This window comes from Capra hircus, chromosome 2 (assembly GCF_001704415.2).
Source record: "Capra hircus breed San Clemente chromosome 2, ASM170441v1, whole genome shotgun sequence".
Taxonomy (NCBI): Eukaryota; Metazoa; Chordata; class Mammalia; order Artiodactyla; family Bovidae; genus Capra; species Capra hircus.
Genome location: NC_030809.1, coordinates 106,013,081 through 106,030,318, shown reverse-complemented (window position 1 = coordinate 106,030,318; position 17,238 = coordinate 106,013,081). Strand labels below are relative to the sequence as shown.

The window sequence follows — 17,238 nt, the reverse complement described above, 5'->3', positions numbered from 1 at the left end:
TAAGAGCACGATGAAATGATGACCATTTTGTCTAAAACAAAATTATGATTATTAATTTCAAAAGTCTCTTATCTTGGATACACTTATAATCTTACTTTGACAACACAACCAGTGACTCTACAATGTTTATTCTCAACTGTTTTGCCAGTCATTTCATCACATTTATTATGTGAACTCCTATGGAGTATAATATTAAAGACAGGATATGTTGAAAACATTTAAAAAATTCAGATCCAAGGAAGGGAAAAGTCTGAAAAAAGTAATAAATTTAGAGAAAACTCAAACTTACTCGCCAGTATTGGAGAAGGCAATGGCACCCCACTGCAGTACTCTTGCCTGGAAAATCCCATGGATGGAGGAGCCTGGTGGGCTGCAGTCCATGGGGTCGCTAAAAGTCAGATACAACTGACCGACTTCACTTTCACTTTTCACTTTCATGCATTGGAGAGGGAAATGGCAACCCACTCCACTGTTCTTGCCTGGAGAATCCCAGGGATGGGGGAGCCTGGTGGGCTGCCGTCTATAGGGTCGCACAGAGTCGGACACGACTGAAGCGACGCAGCAGCAGCAGCAGCACTTGCCAGTATAGGACTAAAAAGTGGTACTTTCCATTGTTCTTAGCTATTTCAACTTTTATTTGCCCATTCATTGTAGATAGTATTCAGTTACTCCTATGTCATAAGGCAGATGCATGAACTAACCTGGGTTAGTCAATCCTTACATCAAAACAGAGGTTGGCTAAGGATTTCTAACCCATGTGGAGTAACTAATCCATCCTCTTTTAGGTTTGGTACCTTACTGTACTGTACCTTTTGGTACACTTTACTGTTGTAAAGTATCTGTCTACAGTAAAGCGTCTGTCTACAATGAGAGAGACCCGGGTTCGATCCCTGGGTTGGGAAAATCCCCTGGAGAAGGAAATGACAATCCACTCCAGGACTATTGCCTGGAAAATCCCATGGACAGAGGAGCCTGGTAGGCTACAGTTGAGGGGTTGCAAAGAGTCAGACACGACTGAGCAACTTCACCTTACTGTTACCATATGAAAATATATCATATACTCCAAAGGATACGTACATTAGTATGCCAGTCTCATGGAAATATTAGTGATTGTTTATAAATAGTTGTCCAATTAGTCAACAGTGGGGTATGAGAAAAATAGTAGATCAAGAAAATATATATTGATGCGAAAAGCATCTTCCTCCAATGCGGGAGACCTGGGTTCAATCCCTGGGTGGGGAAGATCCCCTGGAGAAGGAAATGGCAACCCACTCCAGTATTCTTGCCTGGAGAATCCCGTGGACGGAGAAGCCTGGTAGGCTACAGCCCACGGGGTTGCAAAGAGTCGGACATGACTGAGCGACTTCACCTCACCTCACCTCACCTCAATGTTAAGCCCATAATTCTCATTCTGGATTATAATAATTTTCTTTCAATTAATACCCAACTTAATATCTCTTCATCAAAAAAGAAACTATAATATGCAATTAAATGCATAGTTTTAAAAACTAAGGAATTTTAAGTTTAAAACTCTTATGTAGAGCCCATACAAATTTATTTCTTATAATCACATAATTTTAAGTTTAGTAAAACCTGAAGTCAGCTTATTCGGTGTCTTCATTTTATAAGTAGAGACCAGTGGAAATCATGTCTTTGCCCATGGATGAACTGTGGCATAGCCCAGATCACAAATTGAGATCTCTGAACTTCTAGTCACTATGCTGTGGTGTTTCTTTCACCTCATTGTTAGAACTTATAGTTTCCTCAGCAAGGAATAAGTGATCTCAGTCTGCTCTTCTTCACATTGGGGTGACATTATAATGATGTTTGTGTTATTTTTCAGGTCCTGAACCTCTTTTTGGCCTTGCTTCTGAGCTCATTTAGTGCAGACAATCTTGCGGCCACTGATGATGACAATGAAATGAACAATCTCCAGATTGCTGTGGATAGGATGCACAAGGGAATAGCTTATGTGAAGAGAAAAATATATGAGTTTATCCAACAGTCCTTTGTTAGAAAACAAAAGATTTTAGATGAGATTAAACCACTTGATGATCTAAACAACAGGAAAGACAATTGTATGTCCAATCATACAACAGAGATTGGGAAAGATCTTGACTATCTTAAAGACGTAAATGGAACCACAAGTGGAATAGGAACTGGCAGCAGTGTTGAAAAGTACATTATTGATGAAAGTGATTACATGTCCTTCATAAACAATCCCAGTCTTACTGTGACTGTACCAATTGCTGTAGGAGAATCTGACTTTGAAAATTTAAACACAGAGGACTTCAGTAGTGAATCAGATCTGGAAGAAAGCAAAGAGGTAAGATTTTATAGATGTGGTTGGGTATAAATGTATATGTATATACATGTATTATATTGCCTGTATTTATGATTATATATTCTCCATGTAGGATATTTTTGCCATAATATAAAATATTATTTCACTGAAGAACCAGAGATTTAAGCTCAGTGAGATGATTAATAAGTTAAAGAATAACATATGTGTATGTTTTCTCATCCTCATAGTATAAGTGTTCTCATCCTAAGTAATGGGTATTTGTTAGATATGAATCCAGGGAATGAACAAGCATCATTGGATTTAATCCTTGTAATAACCTGAGAAAGATTTGTTGTTATTCTAACCTGTCAGATAAGAAAATTAGCTTAGGAAATTTAGAAGCCCATATTATAATGAGGAGGTATAGCTGAGAATTGAACTACGATCTTTATGAGCTCTGTATATCTTACACTGCATTGCACTAATTCACATACATGGAAGAGAATTTAACAACAAGAAATAGTCTATGTCGTTCTATTATGGTGACTCAAATGGTAAAGAATTTGCCGGCAATGCAAGAGACGCAGGTTCGATCCCTTGGTTAGGAAAACTCCCTGGAGAAGGGAATGGCTACCCACTCCTGTATTCTTTCCTGGAGAATTCCATGGTCAGAGGAGCCTGGTGGGCTACAGTCCTTGGGGTTGCAAAGAGCTGGACATGACTGAGCAACTAACACTTTCTTCTGAACTTCATGTTAATCTTCCAGGCTGCCATAGCAATGCTCCACACACTGGGTGGCTGGAACAATCAAAATGTATTTTCTCACATTTCTGGGGAGTGGAAAGGGCAAGGGCAAGGTGCCAGGAGGGTCAGGGTCTGGGGAGAGCTTTCTCTTTTGCAGATAGCTGTCTTATCACTGTGTCCTCACATGGTCCGTCCTCAGCATGTGGGTGTGAGCTCTGGTCTCTCTTCTTATAAGAACACCATTCTTGTTGCATTGGAGGTTGGATCAAGACCTCACTTAACCTTTATCACTACTTCATAAGCCCTGTCTCCAAATAGAGTCACACTGGGAGTTACAGCTTCAAAATACTAATTTTGGGGGAACACAATTCAGTCCATAGCAACTGACTTAGAAATATTAATCTGAAATTTTAATGGATTTAAAAGATAATTCCAAAGAAACATAAAACACCTTCACTTCCCATTTATTGTGTGGAAGTCTCAAAAATGGTAATATGGCTTAGGTTACATAGTCCAAGTTTTTAGACAGTTTATTTAAACAGTTTATTTTTAAAACAGGTTCACAGAAAAATTGAGAGGAAGACAGTAAAATTTCCACATACTCCAATTTATTTGTTGAAACTATATTGATGTGTCATTATCACCCAAAGTCCATAGGTTACATTTGGATTCATTCTTGGTATTATCCATTTTATAGTCAGTTCAGTCATTCAGTCATGTCCAATTCTTTGCAACCCCATGGACTGCAGCAGGCCAGGCTTCCCTGTCCTTCACCAACTCTCAGAAATTGCTGAAACTCATGCCCATGGAGTCAGTGATGCCACCCAGCCATCTTATCCTCAGTCATCCCCTTCTCCTCCTACCCTCAATCTTTCCCAGCATCAGGATCTTTTCAAATGAGTCAGTTCTTCACATCCGGTGGCCAAAGTATTAGAGTTTCAGCTTCATCAGTCCTTCCAATGAATATTCAGGACTGATTTCCTTTAGGATTGACTGGTTGGATCTCCTTGCAGTCCAAGGGGCTCTCAGGAGTATTTCCCCACACCACAGTTCAAAAGCATCAATTTTTCAATGCTCAGCCTTCTTTATAGTCCAACTCTCACATCCATACATGACTACTGGAAAAACCATAGCTTTGACTAGACGGACCTTTGTTGGCAAAGTAATGTCTCTGCTTTTGAATATGCTGTCTAGGTTGGTCATAGCTTTTCTTCCAAGGGGCAAGTGTCTTTTAATTTCATGGCTATAGTCACCATCTGCAGTGATTTTGGAACTCAAGAAAATAAAGTCTGTCACTGTTTCCATTGTTTCCCCATCTATTTGCCATGAAGTGATGGGACCAGATGCCATGATCTTTGGTTTTTGAATGTTGAGTTTTAAGCCAGCTTTTTCACTCTCCTCTTTTGTACAAATGTCTGAAGGCATTTACTGACTGTTATTGAATCACACAGAGCCATTTCTATGGGTCTAAAAACCTCTGTACTCGATTCATCCATCCTTCTGTACTAACCTCTGGCACTGATCTGTAACTGTTTCTGCCCTTTTCAGAATGTCATATACTTGGAGTCATATAATATGTAGCCTTTTCAGACTGGCTTCCTTTACTTAGTAATCTGCATGTAAGACTCTTCCATGTCTTTTCATGGCTTGATAGTTCACTTCTTTTAGTGCTAAGTACTATTTTGTTGTCTGGATATTTATTTATCCATTCACTTACTGAAGGACATCTTGGTTATTCCAAGTTTTGGCCATTATGAATAAAGCTACTATAAACAGAGTCATGTGCAGGCTTTTGTGTGGACATAAGATTTCAGCTCATTTGGTTAAATACTAAGAATGGCGATTGCTGGTGGTATGCTAAGTGTAAGTTTTATTTTGTAAGAATTTACAACCTGGTTTCAAAGTGGCTGTATGGTTATTCACAGCCACTAGCAATGAAGGAGAGCTCCTGTTGCCTCGCAGCATTTGGTGTTGTCAGTGTTCAGGATTTTGGCCATTCTAGTAGATGTGTTGTTGTTCAGCCGCTCAGTTGCATCCAACTCTTTGTGACCCCATGGACTGCAGCACACCAGGCTTCCCTGTCCTTCGCCATCTCCCAGAGTTTGCTCAAACTCATGTCCATTGAGTCAGTGATGCTCAATAGATGTGTAGTGGTACCACACTGGTTTTCCTTATTTTTCATTGAAGGATAATTACAATAGTGTGCTGATTTCTGCTATATAACAACATGAATCAGCCATAGCTATGCATATGTCCCATCCCTTTAAATCTCCCTTCCCGACCCATCCCACTCCTCTAGGTTGTCAGAGACTTGAACTCTCGAGTCATATAGCAAATCCCCACTCGCTGTCTGTTTTACATATGGCAGTGTATATATTTCCATGCTGCTTTCCCCATTCATCTCACCCTCTCCTTCCCCCCGCCCCCACGTCCACAAGTCAGTTCTCTATGTCTGCATCTCCATTGCTCCCCTGCAATAGGTTCATCAGTCCCAGATTTCTAGACACCATATAAATATACAATATCTGTTTTTTCTCTTTCTGACTTACTTCACTCTGTAGGCTGTAGGTTCATCCACCTCATTAGAACTGAATCAATGCATTCCTTTTAATGACTATTATTCCAGTGTATATCTGTACCATAGCTTCCATTCTACATATGTACCATTACTTTGCCAACAAAGGTCTGTCTAGTCAAAGCTATGGTTTTTCCAGTAGTCTTGTATAGATGTGAAAGTTAGACTACAAAGAAAGCTGAGTGCTGAAGAATTAATGCTTTTGAACTGTGGTGTTGGAGAAGACTCTTGAGAGTCCCTTGAACAGCAAGGAGAGTCAACCAGTCCATCCTAAAGGAAATCAGTCCTGAATATTCATTGGAAGGACTTATGCTGAAGCTGAAACTCCAATACTTTGGCCACCTGATGTGAAGAACTGACTCACTGGAAAAGACCCTGATGCTGGAAAAGATTGAAGGCAGGAGGAGAAGGGGACGACAGAGGATGAGATGGTTGGATGGTATCACCAACTCAATGGACATCAATTTGAGTAAGCTCCAGGAGTTGGTGGTAGACAAGGATGCCTGGAGTGCTGCAGTTCATGGGGTCACAGAGTCGGACCTGACTGAGCAACTGAACTGAACTGACTGACCACAGCTTCTTTATCCATTCATATGTTGATGGACATCTCGGCTGGTTCCATGTTCTAGCTACTGTGAATAGTCCTGCATTGAACATTGTTTTTTTAATTTACATTTTATGAAGACATATGATGTGGAGGATCTTTTCATATGCTGCTTTGTCATCTGTTTGTCTTCTCTGATGAGGCATCTGTTGAGAGCTTTGGCCTTTTTTTTTTTTTTTTTATCAAGTTGTTTTCTTGTTGAGTTTTAAGAATTCTTTGTGCATTGTGAATAGCAGTCCTTTACCAGCTTCATTTTTCAAAGGTTTTCTCCTAATCTATGGCTTCTCTTCTCACTCTCTTGATGATGCCTTTCACAGAGCAGATATTTTTCATTTTAATGAAGTCTAGTTTATCAATTCTCTTTTTCATGGATTGTGCCCTAACAGATTTCTGAATTTTGGGCAAAATCGCTGAGACAATGCAAAAGACAAATAAAATCATATCTCCCCAATTAGAAAGTAATTCCTTTGGCAATGGATTGTGTTTTATATAATTTTAATCCTCTGAAGCACCTAGTACAATGTTGTATACATAATAAGGGCTCAATATCTTTTTGAGTTTAGATTGATTTGTATGGATACTAAAGTTAGAGTGTGTTGGTCTTAACTCTACTATGGGCAATCACTGATTGTATATTATCCAATTTCCTAGTTATAATATATCTGTCCTGTAGTGCTTATAGGAACCTTATGAGAATCTAAAAGCTGTTCAGAAGTTAAAAGGACTCAAAAGCAAAAGGTAGTGATGGTGCAATTACTACCCTAACTCTGCTTAAATAAATTCTTTTAAAATCAATTGAGTTATTAAACTTATATATCTTTGGAATAAAAACAACATATTAGTAGCATAGTTAGGGGAAAGTACCCTTATTTTAGCAATGAACGCATGCCAGAATGAAGTAAAACTGTCATTTGAGTCTTTGTAATTCAGATCATTTTAATAACATGTCATTTGTTGTTTGCTCACCATAGACAAAGCACTGTTTATAGGGCTTTACACATAGCACTATCTCATTCAGTCTTCATACCATGAGATAGATACTATTATTCTAATCTACGAATAAGAAAATTGAACACAAAGAGTTTAAGTAACTTGCCAAGGTCATACAAGTAGTAAAGATTGATCCTGGCCTAGAATCCAGGAAGTGAGCTTATATTTTGAACCATTACTTTAAATTTCCTTAACAATGTCTAAAAGAATACTATCTCTGGTATCTCTTTGAATACTGTTTACTGACAAACTAATAAGTGTTCACTATAGAGCTGGTATTGAATACCAAGTCCTTGTCACCTGGCACAGGTTAATGATATAGCCAGGAGAATCTGAATCACCATCAGTCCTAGAGGGTCCTCTTCCTCCTTTGCTGGCATATAATTTAGATTGATCTACTTCTGCATACCACACTAATCTGTAGCAATCTGCTAATTACAAAGCTCTTATTCTCCCAAATTATAGGTACTCAAAGTTGTGCTTTAGGAATATACCTTTCTGCATTTAATCCCACCTGCAAGAATCCTCCAAATGATTAGGAAGCACTTCTGTGGTTGCATTGTTAGTTTATGAAGCCTTTGACAATAGAGAAAACACCAACCTTGTCTTACTCACCTTAAGTCCGCAGCATATACAAAATGTTTATTAAATGAATGAATAAATGAGTAGTGAACAGTTCATTGATCCCAATGAACAAGTAGATCCCACTTGTCCTCTCAGTGATAAATATTTCCTTACTGTTTTGCTGATAATTCCTCATTTAATACTTTTATCTTTATTATGCATGATAATTTTCACACGAACATTTTCAATCTGTTACATACTGCTGAATATCAGCAAGTTAAATTTGTGCTACCACCTAAAGGTCTACAGGGAATGCCTTATGTGGACAGTAATCAGTTTTCAAGTGTGTCTAAGAACAAGGATTAAGCTCATTTCATTTAACATATTATGCCCCACATTTATCCTAGTCTCTAGCATACAGTAAGTATCCAGTAAATGCATGTTAAATAAAGAAATAAGAATAGGAAGTCTTTGGTTAATCTTGAATCAAATGGATATATATCAAAACTTCTGCAAATATCCAAATTTATGAACACCATGATAACATAATTTTCCCCAATAGAAAAATAGCAGACAATATATCTGGAGATATTAAGAATCTTCTGGAAGATAGGTATATATGCCTCCAGCTTTTTTGTGTAGACCATCTCTTTACCTCATGGTCTCTACAGCAGGGAGTGCCTCCATCTTATTAGTTTGACATACGTTAAAGCAGAATTCAGAGTATGTGTTGTATGTTCAGCCCAACTCCTTACAAGCCCATGGAAGGTAGCCTTCCAGGCTCCTCTTGTCCATGAAATTTTTCAGGCAAGAGTACTGGAGTGGGTTGCCATTCTCCACCTCATCCCCTACATAAGGCAAATCTTTGACTAACAGAAGATTTCATAATTAATAAGAAAATTTTATATGTATTGAATATGAATAATCAACTGAAGACTGTCATTACAACATAAATTTTGATGAAGAGATCATCTGAGTTTAGGGATGATAAGGAAATTAGAGTCAGTATTTGATTTTTCCATAGCTTCCCTATGGAAATTCTAAATCTCAGTACAGAATCTGTTCCTTTGATACTGTTGCTTTGCTGTAAGTTTTTAATAGAAGTCACTTTAATTTTTAATATGGTTAGTGTACACTAGAAATATTTACTAATGCACAATGTACACAATGAAATATTAATACTGATATTTTTGATGTTGAGCATCTCAACTAAGCATGTTTTAAGATATATATCTTAAATATATGTTAATATGAATACATATAATAACAGTAAAATTCTCACCTTTAAAATAGTATATGCCAGCTTTTAAAATATTTTTTTCAAAAATAAAAAATACATGTATTATATACATATTCTGTATCCTTTTGACCCTTAAATTCCAGATTTATTTTTAAAATATTTTATTGTATTATAAATTGAAATTCTATTACACCCTATAAATAGGCTCCTTGTAACAAACCAAGTCTAAAATAACAGTATAAACATCCTAAGGTCGAGTCAGAGAACAATAACCGAAAAAAATGTGATCACTTACTCAAAGAAATATTGTGGAGAGTACTATTTGCTTTGCTTTGTTTTGCTTCACCCTCAAGGTCAAAATCATTTGCTATAGTAGAAAATATTTTTTAAAAAGCAAGAAATGTTGCATAAATCCACTGAGGAGGAAAAATGCTCTTCCCATCAGGATTATAGTTATTAAGTGGTTATTAAATGCCCTTGTGTACAAGGCAAAGTGGATGCTTCAGATGCGATGCAGTTCTTTCATTCTCTCTGTTCACTTATTGTCATCCTGCCAAATATACATGGACAATAAGTCAGTATAGAATTGAGCCACTAAGAGTTACATGTGAAAAAATGAACTAGCACAATTGGAAATGAGTAAATTAAAGGTCAATTAATGGATTAATAAACATAAAACTCAATACTTAAAATAGTCTATTAATCCCAAAGATCATGAGAACCAATTGCTTTATTATGTGAATGATGAATTTCAAAATAAAAGTGAGGGTCAATGTAAGAACAAAAAAGGAAAAATTAATTGTTTTATTGGTTTTAAAATCAATACAAGTTCTTATTTGAAAATTTTATTTTTGTTGTTATCCAACTTATTTAGTAGTTTATCTGAATTCATATCTCATGTTTATCTGAATTAATATATCAGATCTAAAAATCTTTTCCTAACCCTTTTTGAGTAATAGTGTTTTTACTCCAACCAAATAAAGGATTCAGAACCATATTATCTTTGATTTCAACAATGATAAATATAAAAATACACTGAAAAAGCGTAATGGTTGTGAGAGTTTTAATACTATCCTTTTGGTCTTTGATGAATCAAAGAAAAATAAGGATGTCAATCATTTGAATAATATAAATAGTAAAATGTTATAAATATTTGTTATCTAGAAAAACTATATGTACAGAGAATTCTAATTTTCAATGGCCCATGGTGTATTTATCTAAATTAATAATGTACTGGGTTTCAATGTAAGCCTCAATAAATTCAAACAAGCAGACATTGTAGGGTTATTACACCAATAAATTCAAGATAGAAGATGTCATATAGGGTTATTATCTAATCACAATGCAGTTAAACTAGAAATTAATAATAAAATAACAGAAAAAATATAACTATTTGAGGATTTAAGAGTTTCCTCCCAAGCAAATGTTGGGTTAAGTAGAAAAGAAAATAGCTAAACAACTGTTTAGAAAATAAGAACTTTTTCTCTCAAAAATCTATGAAATTGGACCAAACACCCTCTGAATATCTCACTGTTAACAAAGATAACCAAGAACGGATGAAAGAACATGACATAGAACTTAATTTGAGAAATTAGAAATAGAACAACAAAACAAAGGGTACATGAATAAAGAGAAATTAATATAGCTGATGATATTAGTGTAGTAGGTGGTTCTTAGGGAAAAAAATCAATAAAACATACGAACTTTAGTATTATCAGCAGGATCCTAAGATGATGCCAATGACTCAACAAGCTCATCAATTTATTAATGTTGTTATTTAATCTATTTTTGTTTAATACATTTGTTACTTATTTTTTAGTTTCAAATTTACCTACTAACGTTCTTTATTAGGCTCATCAAGCAAAGCCCTTGCTGCCTCCTCTGCACTGTCTAGGCACGCTTCTCAGCTCAGTCTCTTCTGTATCAGCTTTGTAGGTCTTTCTTTTCCACACTAATTCTATTTATTTCCATTAAGTACAAACTTAAAGGAAAAACACTAAGATTTTTCTTGTGGTAGCATAGTTTATCTAGAGTAGATTAGCTGGCCTGAGTCCACTTGCCTGTGGTTGGTTTTTTCTAACATTCACATGTCACTTTATCTGATGTCAGTATGATTTAAAGTTGGGCCAAGTTTCCCTCACTAGTGTGAGAATCAGGGTCTATCAAAGGGGTCAGCCAGGGTGTGGCTTACCAGGCTTCTTTTGCAAAATGTTGTTTTAGGGGCATATTTAAACCATATACGAATGCTAAATTTAAAAATCTAATTTGTAATCATGTCCCATTCCTAACATGCATGCAAACTCCTTCTGGATCCCAAATATTAAACTGCTTCATTTTGAAAAACGATACATACTTACATTAAAATATCTCTTTGGGCCTCTTGTTCTAGCCTGAGATCATTGTTTCAAGTTCTACATCATTGCTTATTATGAGCTATATCTGTAATTCATCCTCTATGATTCTAGTTTAGGTTTTTTCAGAAGACAAAGATTATAAAGAACTTTATAAAGCAACCTGAATTTAGCATCGTTCCAGAAATTTATACCCCATATATTACAATGGTGTGGTTAGTCATCCAAAGCCAGACATTCTGTCTAGAATGCGAAGTCAAGTGGACCTTAAGAAACACTGTTTTTAATCAAACTAGTGGATGCGATGAAATTCCAGCAGAGCTATTTAGATCCCTAAAGGATGATGTCATCAAGGTTTTGCATTCGTTATATCAGCAAATCTGGAAGACCCAGCAGTGGCTACAGGACTGGAAAAGGTCAATCCTCATCACTCATCACCCATGCTAGTAAGGACATACTTAAAATCTTGCATGCTAGGCATCAGCATTATGGGAACCAAGAACTTCCAGATGTCCAAGCTGGGTTTAAAAAAGGAAGAGGAACTAGAGATCAAATTGCCAGCATTTGTTAGATTATAGAGAAAGCAAGGTAATTTCAGAAAAAAACATTTCTTTCTCTTTCATCAACTACGCTGAAGCCTTTGACTGTGAAAAGCTCTTAGGGAGCTTTTCATGACAAACTGTGGAAAGCTCTTAGAAAGATGGGAATACCAGACCATCTTACTTGTTTTCTGAGAAACCTGTATTTGGGCCAAGAAGCAACAGTTAGAACCTTGTATAAAACAACTCATTGGTTTACAACCGAGAAAAGTGTATGACAGGGCTGCATGCTGTTACCCTGTTTATTTAACTTATATGTTGGATACATCATGAGAAATGCCAGGCTGCATGAGTTACCAGCTGGAATCAAGATAGACAGGAGAAACATCAACAACCTCAAATATGCAGATGATACCACTCTAATGGCAGAAAGGGAAGAGGAACTAAAGAGACTCATGAGGAGTGTGAAGGAGGAGAGTGAAAAACTGGCTTAAGACTAAATATTAGAAAAACTAAGATCATGGGATCCACCCCCATTACTTCATGGCAAATAAAAGGGAAAAAGGTAGAAGTAGTATCAGATTTCCTCTTTCTTGGGCTCCAAAATCACTGCAGATGATGACTGCAGCCATGAAATCAGATTATTGCTTCTTGGCAGGAAAGTGAAGACAAACCTAGACATTGTGTTGAAAAGCAGAGACATTACTCTGCTGACAAAGATCTATATCGTTAGGGCTATGGTCTTCCCAGTGGTCATGTACAGTTGTGAGAGCTAGACCGTAAAGAAGGCAGAATGCCAAAGAATTGATGCTTTCACACTGTGGTGCTGGAGAAGACTCCTGAAAGTCCCATGGACAGCAAGGAGGTCAAACCAGTCAATCTTAAGGGAAATCAACCCTAAATATTCACTGGAAAGACTGATGCTGAAGCTGAAACTCCAGTATTTTTGTCATCTGATGTGAACAGATGACTCATTGGAAAAGTCCCTGATGCAGGGAAGGATTAAGAGCAGAAGGTGAAGAGGGCATCAGAGGATGAAATGGCTGGATGGCACCACCAATGCAATGAACATGAACTTGGGCAAACTCCAGGAGATGGTGAGGGACAGGGAGGCCTGATGTGCTGCAGTCCACGGGGTTGCAAAGAGTCGGACATGACTGGGCAACTGAACAACAACAGCATACCCTTTTTAAAAATAACCTATTCACACCTAATTTTACAACAAGCTATGTTTTAATTTGTTTTTTGATTGGAAGAAAATTGCTTTACAACGTTGTTGGTTTCTGCCATACAACAATGTGCTGCTGCTGCTGCTGCTCTAAGTCGCTTCAGTTGTGTCTGACTCTGTGCGACACCATAGACGGCAGCCCACCAGGCTCCCCCGTCCCTGGGATTCTCCAGGCAAGAACACTGGAGTGGGTTGCCATTTCCTTCTCCAATGCATGAACGTGAAAAGTGAAAGTGAAGTCACTTACTTGTGTCTGACTCTTCGCGACCCCATGGACTGCAGCCTACCAGGCTCCTCTGTGCATGGGATTTTCCAGGCAAGAGTACTACAGTGGGTTGCCACTTCCTTCTCCACAGCAATGTGAATCAGCCATAATTATACATATATCCCTCCTTCTTAAACCCCCCTCCTTACCCCCATCCCACCACTCTAGGTCACCACAGAGCACCAGATTGTGTTCTCTGCATTATATAGCAACTTCAACAAGCTTTTATGTGTTTGTATGTGTTTGAGGGATTTGCCTTTATTAATTTTATCCAATGATTTCAATTTAGTTTTTATGAATACAGTAACTTTGTTTTCAAACTCATTTTGTCACATTATGCAAGAGTAAATTCCATAATTATAATATATTAATTTACAATAGTACAGATTGATTTGAAAACAAACAGCTTATTTTTGATAAGCATACAACTCACCAGGTGGAAGCAGAGATGTACTACAGTATAGCCAACCTCCTGAGAAAATAGCATATTACTGGTATCAGTCATTGTGTTTTACAGTGAAAATGCCAAGCATTGTTAATTTGGTAAGTCAATTAGCATGGAGGTGGGCTAGATAAAAAGCAGTCTGTGCCCAAAGTGTTGTGCAGATAAAGTGGGTGAGGATAGAATACTTACTATTCATCCAAAATGATGGGCAAAAACCACTATATTACTAAAAGCCAGAGAACATTAAAGAAGTTCACCGTGACTAAATTACAGCTTTTGTGAAAGATAGATCTGGGAAATTTGCTTGGAAAGCCAAGCTGGAGACAGAAACTTCTCAGTACAGGCACTCATTCATTCACCAAATATTTATTGGGTAACTAGCATAATTCAGGCCTTTGTGGTTCACAAGGGTCTAGTATTAGGTAAGGCTAGAATAAATGGTGAATTTATTATTTATAGCTGTCCAAAACAGAAGTGACAACGGTGAACAGAGCATTCCTAGGAATCAGGAAGATGAAACTGAGCAGAGTATTTCAAAAGTATAACTAAATTTGACTTCACTGTCATTATTTGAAATAAGAGTAGGCAAGATGATTTTGAGTCTAGGTGCTAAGAGATATTTCAAACAGAATCAGGAACTTAGTTTAAACAGTACATTTAAGAGAGGAAAAAGAAGTCATGCCTTTAATTGATATAGGTTGAGTTTCAGTGACGCTAGACACACTTCTGCTTTCTTACCATAGTCCAAACAAACCATGGGATATACTTATATTGCTTAAATTGTGTTTGGAAATTAATTTATAAACATCTAAAGGATCACCTGTGTAAACCTGGGAACTTTCTAAGAGCATATCTTCCATTGTAATACTAATAATGGTCATTTAATCATCTTTTATATCCTTTTAAAATTTCTTCCAGATTGATTCCAAACTGTATGCATTAAAGGGGGATTATACCTTGAAGTTTAATAACTGGTAATATTATAAAGCTTGATTTTAAAACAAGAGTAGCTAATTTTTAAGAATATTCTTAAGAATGTTGTTCAGCCACTCAGTTGTGTCCAGCTCTTTGCAACCCCATGGAACTGCAGCACACCAGGCTTCCCTGTTCTTCACTAATTCCCAGTTTGCTCAAACTCATATCCATTGAGTCAGTGATGCCATCCAACCAACTTATCCTCTGTGGCCCGCTTCTTCTGCCCTCAATTATTCCCAGCATCAGAGTCTTTTCCAATGAATCAGCACTTTGCATCAGGTGGTCAGAATATTGAAGCTTCAGTTTCAGCATCAGTCCTTCAAATGAATATTCAGGGTTGATTTCTTTTAGGATTAACTGGTTTGATCTCCTTGCTGTCCAAATGACTCTCAAGAGTCTTCTCCAACAGCACAGTTTAAAAGCATCAACCCTTCAGTGTTCAGCCTTCTTTATGGTTCAACTCTCACCTTTGTACATGACTACTGGAAAAACCATAGCTTTGACTAGACAGACATTTGTCTGCAAAGTGATGTCTCTGCTTTTTAATATACTTCCTAGGTTTGTCATAGATTTTCTTCCAAGGAGCAAGAGTCTTTTAATTTCATGGCTGCAGTCACTGTCTGCAGTGATTTTTGGAGCCCAAGAAAATAAAGTCTGTCACAGTTTCCATTGTTTCCCCATCTATTTGCCATGAATTGATGGGGGACAAGATGCCATGATCTTAGTTTTTTAAATGCTGAATTTTAAGCCAACTTTTTCACCCTTCTCTTTCACCTTCATTAAGAAGCTCTTTAGTTCCTCTTTGCTTTTTGCCATAAGGGTGGCGTCATCTGCATATCTGAGATTATTGATACTCTAGCAAGCTTGATTCCAGCTTGTGCTTCATTCAGCCCAGCATTTTGCATGATGTATTCTGCATAGAAGTTAAATAAGCAGGGTGACAATATTCAGCCTTGATATACTCCTTTTCCAATTTGGAACCAGTCCATTGTTCCACGTCCTGTTCTCAGTGTTGCTTCTTGACCTGCATACAGATTTCTCAGGAGGAAGGTAAGATGGTCTGGTATTCCTATCTCTTTCGGAATTTTCCACAGTTTGTCGTGATTTACATAGTTAAAGGCTTTAGCATAGTCAACGAAGCAGATGTTTTTCTGGAATTCCCTTGCTCTTCTATGATCCAGCGAATGTTGGCAATTCGATCTCTGGTTCCTCTGCCTTTCCCAAATTCATCTAGTACGCCTGAAAGTTTTTGGTTCATGTACTGTTAAAGCCTAGCTTGAAAAATTTTGAGCATTACTTTGTGAGCATGTGAGATGAGCACAATTGTGTGGTAGTTTGAACACTCTTTGGCATTGCCCTTCTTTGGGACTGGAATGAAAACTGACATTTTCCAGTCCTGTGGCCACTACTGAGTTTTCCAAATTTGCTGGGCATATTGACTGCAGCACTTTCATAGCATCATCTTTTAGATTTGAAATAGCTCAGCTGGAATTCCATCACTTCCACTAGTTTTATTCATTATGATGCTTCCTCAAGCCCACTTGACTTCACACTCTAGAATGTCTGGCTCTAGGTGAATGATTATACGATTGTGGTTATCTGGGTCATTAAGACCATTTTTTGTACATTTCTTCTGTGTCTTCATGCCACCTCTTCTTAATGTCTTCTGCTTCTGTTATGTCCATACCATTCTGTCATTTATTTTGCCCATCTCAAGAATAAAGATGAGTACACTGGCAACAGCTCTCATCTGAAGAAAGTATGACCCAGTAAGACCTGGAGTAACTATACACCAAGAAAAAAGTATCAATTTATTTTATCATCATCTAGGCAAGACACAGCATATTAAAAAGCAGAGACATCACTTTGCCAACAAAGATCTATATAGTTAAAGCTATGGTTTTTCTAGTAGTCAAGTATGAATGTGAGAGTTGGACCATAAAGAAGTCTGAGCTCTGAAGAATTGATGCTTTTTAAATTTGGTGCTGAAGAAGGCTCTTTGAGAGTCCCTTGAACTGCAAGGAGATCAAACCAGTCAGTCCTAAAGGAGATCAACCCTGAGTATTCATTAGAAAGACTGATGCTGAAGCTGAAGCTCCAATACTTTGGTCACTTGATGCTAAGAACTGACTCATTGGAAAAGAACCTGATGCTGGGAAAGGTTGAGGGCAGGAGGAGAAGGGGACGACAGAGGATGAGATGATTGGATGGCATCACCAGCTCTATGGACATGAGTTTGAGCAAGCTCTGGGAGATGGACAGGAAAGCCTGGCGTGCTGCAGTTCATGGGGTTGCAAAGAGTCAGACATGACTTAGCAACTGAACAACAGCACAGGCAGGACACAACAGAGGAGGATATTTAGTGTGGCAAGCAATAGACATAAACAAATTGATTTTATATTATTTTAGGTTCACATCTTTTCATCTTAGTACT

General features: G+C 37.4%; 1 protein-coding gene across 1 annotated transcript in view; it reads left to right on the top strand.

Moving 5' to 3' along the window:
• LOC102179054 (sodium channel protein type 1 subunit alpha) overlaps positions 1 to 17,238 on the top strand; it is a 145,486-nt gene that overhangs the window by 93,932 nt on the left and 34,316 nt on the right. The window contains 1 exon segment of the mRNA XM_013969228.2: positions 1,844 to 2,326. Coding sequence (XP_013824682.2) covers positions 1,844 to 2,326 — 483 coding nt within the window.